This window comes from Mus pahari, chromosome 7 (assembly GCF_900095145.1).
Source record: "Mus pahari chromosome 7, PAHARI_EIJ_v1.1, whole genome shotgun sequence".
Classification (NCBI taxonomy): domain Eukaryota; kingdom Metazoa; phylum Chordata; class Mammalia; order Rodentia; family Muridae; genus Mus; species Mus pahari.
The window spans coordinates 33365510-33367445 of record NC_034596.1 but is presented as its reverse complement, the minus strand read 5'-3'; the positions used below and the strand labels follow the sequence as shown (position 1 = coordinate 33367445).

The 1936-nt window shown below is 45.3% G+C and overlaps 1 protein-coding gene across 1 annotated transcript; it reads right to left on the bottom strand.

The window, feature by feature from the left end:
• Window positions 1-744: 744 nt before the first annotated feature.
• Prps1l1 (phosphoribosyl pyrophosphate synthetase 1 like 1) lies at window positions 745-1694 on the bottom strand. The gene is given in 2 exon segments (XM_021202368.1): window positions 745-1310; window positions 1313-1694. Coding segments are annotated over 2 exon segments (948 nt in total).
• Window positions 1695-1936: the final 242 nt, after the last annotated feature.

Here is a 1936-nt window from a genome sequence, read left to right as displayed (position 1 = left end):
CAATGTTGAAACTAGCCAGAAGGCTCTGCAGCACCACGTAGACGCTACGGTTATGTACTGTGAGGCGGCTACAGCAACGCAAAACTATATTACAGATCACACATCATTGATAGACGCAAGAGACATTGCTCTCGACAAGACTATGGTTTATTGAATAGTTCAACACAATTGCATATATTCCCAGGAAGAGGATGCCCGGGACAGCTAAAGTGAAAGGAGGATGTAGGATTAAGACTCAAAGATGAGTCATCAAATAAATAGTCATGGTCTTCTTTCTCAAAGAACACTAGCTGAACTTTGCTGTGCAGACTGGATGAGCTCACTGGTGGCTTAAACTGGAAGCTACCATTGCCTTCCAGTGAATTTAGACTACAGGAAAATGGCTAAGAAAGCCCAGAGTGCCTGTTGAAGTCTACCATGGACTCTGGTGAACTTGGACCATGTGATTGTGTGTGTGTTAGATCAAGTGGCTTTGTAGCTGACTTGTCCTTTGGTAGCTTGACGCCATATGTTGCAAGAGCAGAAACCCTGTGGCAATGGGGCTTTGGGAAACTTCAAAGCTCACAAAATCAAAGAAGCCAGAATGAAATCACTATGTGAGGAAACCCACAATCCCCTGTCTACTGAGGCCACGGTGGACCCAAATGGGTCTCTGACAGAACATTTTATCACACACAGAAGCAAAGAAATGAACAGGGTTTATTTTTATTTTATCTTACTGCATTTAAACTTTATGTCATTGCATTACAAGGGAACGTGACTGAACAGGTAGGAAACAGATTCTCCATTAAGGGTTCTCGGGATGGCTTCAGCAAGAATCATGGAGATGTCAATTACCTGGATTTTGCTACACTGTTTCATCTTGTCTTCCTGAGGTATGGTGTTAGTAACCACTACTGCTTCAAAGCATGCGCCTTTGATGCGAGCAATAGCTGGGCCAGAAAAGATTCCATGAGTCAAGATGGCATAAACTCTGGTAGCTCCCTCTGAGAGAAGTGTGTCGGCTGTGTAACAGATTGTACCACAAGTATCAGCCATGTCATCTACAAGGATAGCCACCCGATCCTTCACATCACCCACAAGCACCATGCTGTCCACTTCATTGGCTTTCTTCCGTTCTTTGTGAATCAAGGCAAAATCCACATTCAAATGGTCCACGATAGAAGTGACCCTCTTGGCACCGCCAGCATCAGGAGAGACAATCATGAAGTTCCTCCAGTCAGAAATATTCTCCTTTATCCACTTCAGCACAGCTGGCTCTGCATACAAATTATCTACCGGAATGTCAAAAAACCCCTGGATCTGAGAAGGTCCATGGTGATAATGTGATCTGCACCTGCTGTAGACAGCATATTTGCTACGAGCTTTGCAGAGATGGGAGCCCGGCTCTTATGCTTTTTATCCTGCCGGGCATAAGGGAAGCTCGGGATGACTGCAGTCACCCGGCTGGCTGAAGCGATCTTGCAGGCATTGATCATGATCAAAAGTTCCTTTAGACTGTCGTTGATCTCACTACAACCGCTCTGAACAATGTAGACATCTTCTCCTTGCACACTCTCACCAATTTCCACGCAGGTCTCCTGGTTGCTGAACTTCTTAGTGACCACCTCCCTGAGCTTGAGGCCCAGGCGCCCAGTAATCTTCTGGAATAAGTCCTGGTGGGAGCTGCCGCTGAAGAGTTTGATGTTTGGCATCTTGGCCGGAGATCCTAGACGCAAAACTTCCAGTCTTGGAAGGGAAATTGGACCATAGACTAACAGTTTCCGGGCATTGCACAGCAGGTGGTCACAAAGCCATTCCTGTCCCTTCCCCTAATGGTTGTGCTGATCTGACCTCAAGCCTTTTGGAAAAAAAAAAAAAAAGGCAAAACCAAAACAGAACAAAACAAAAAATAAGCTTGACTGGCATCTACTGCACAGTTTTCAAATTAAGAAGA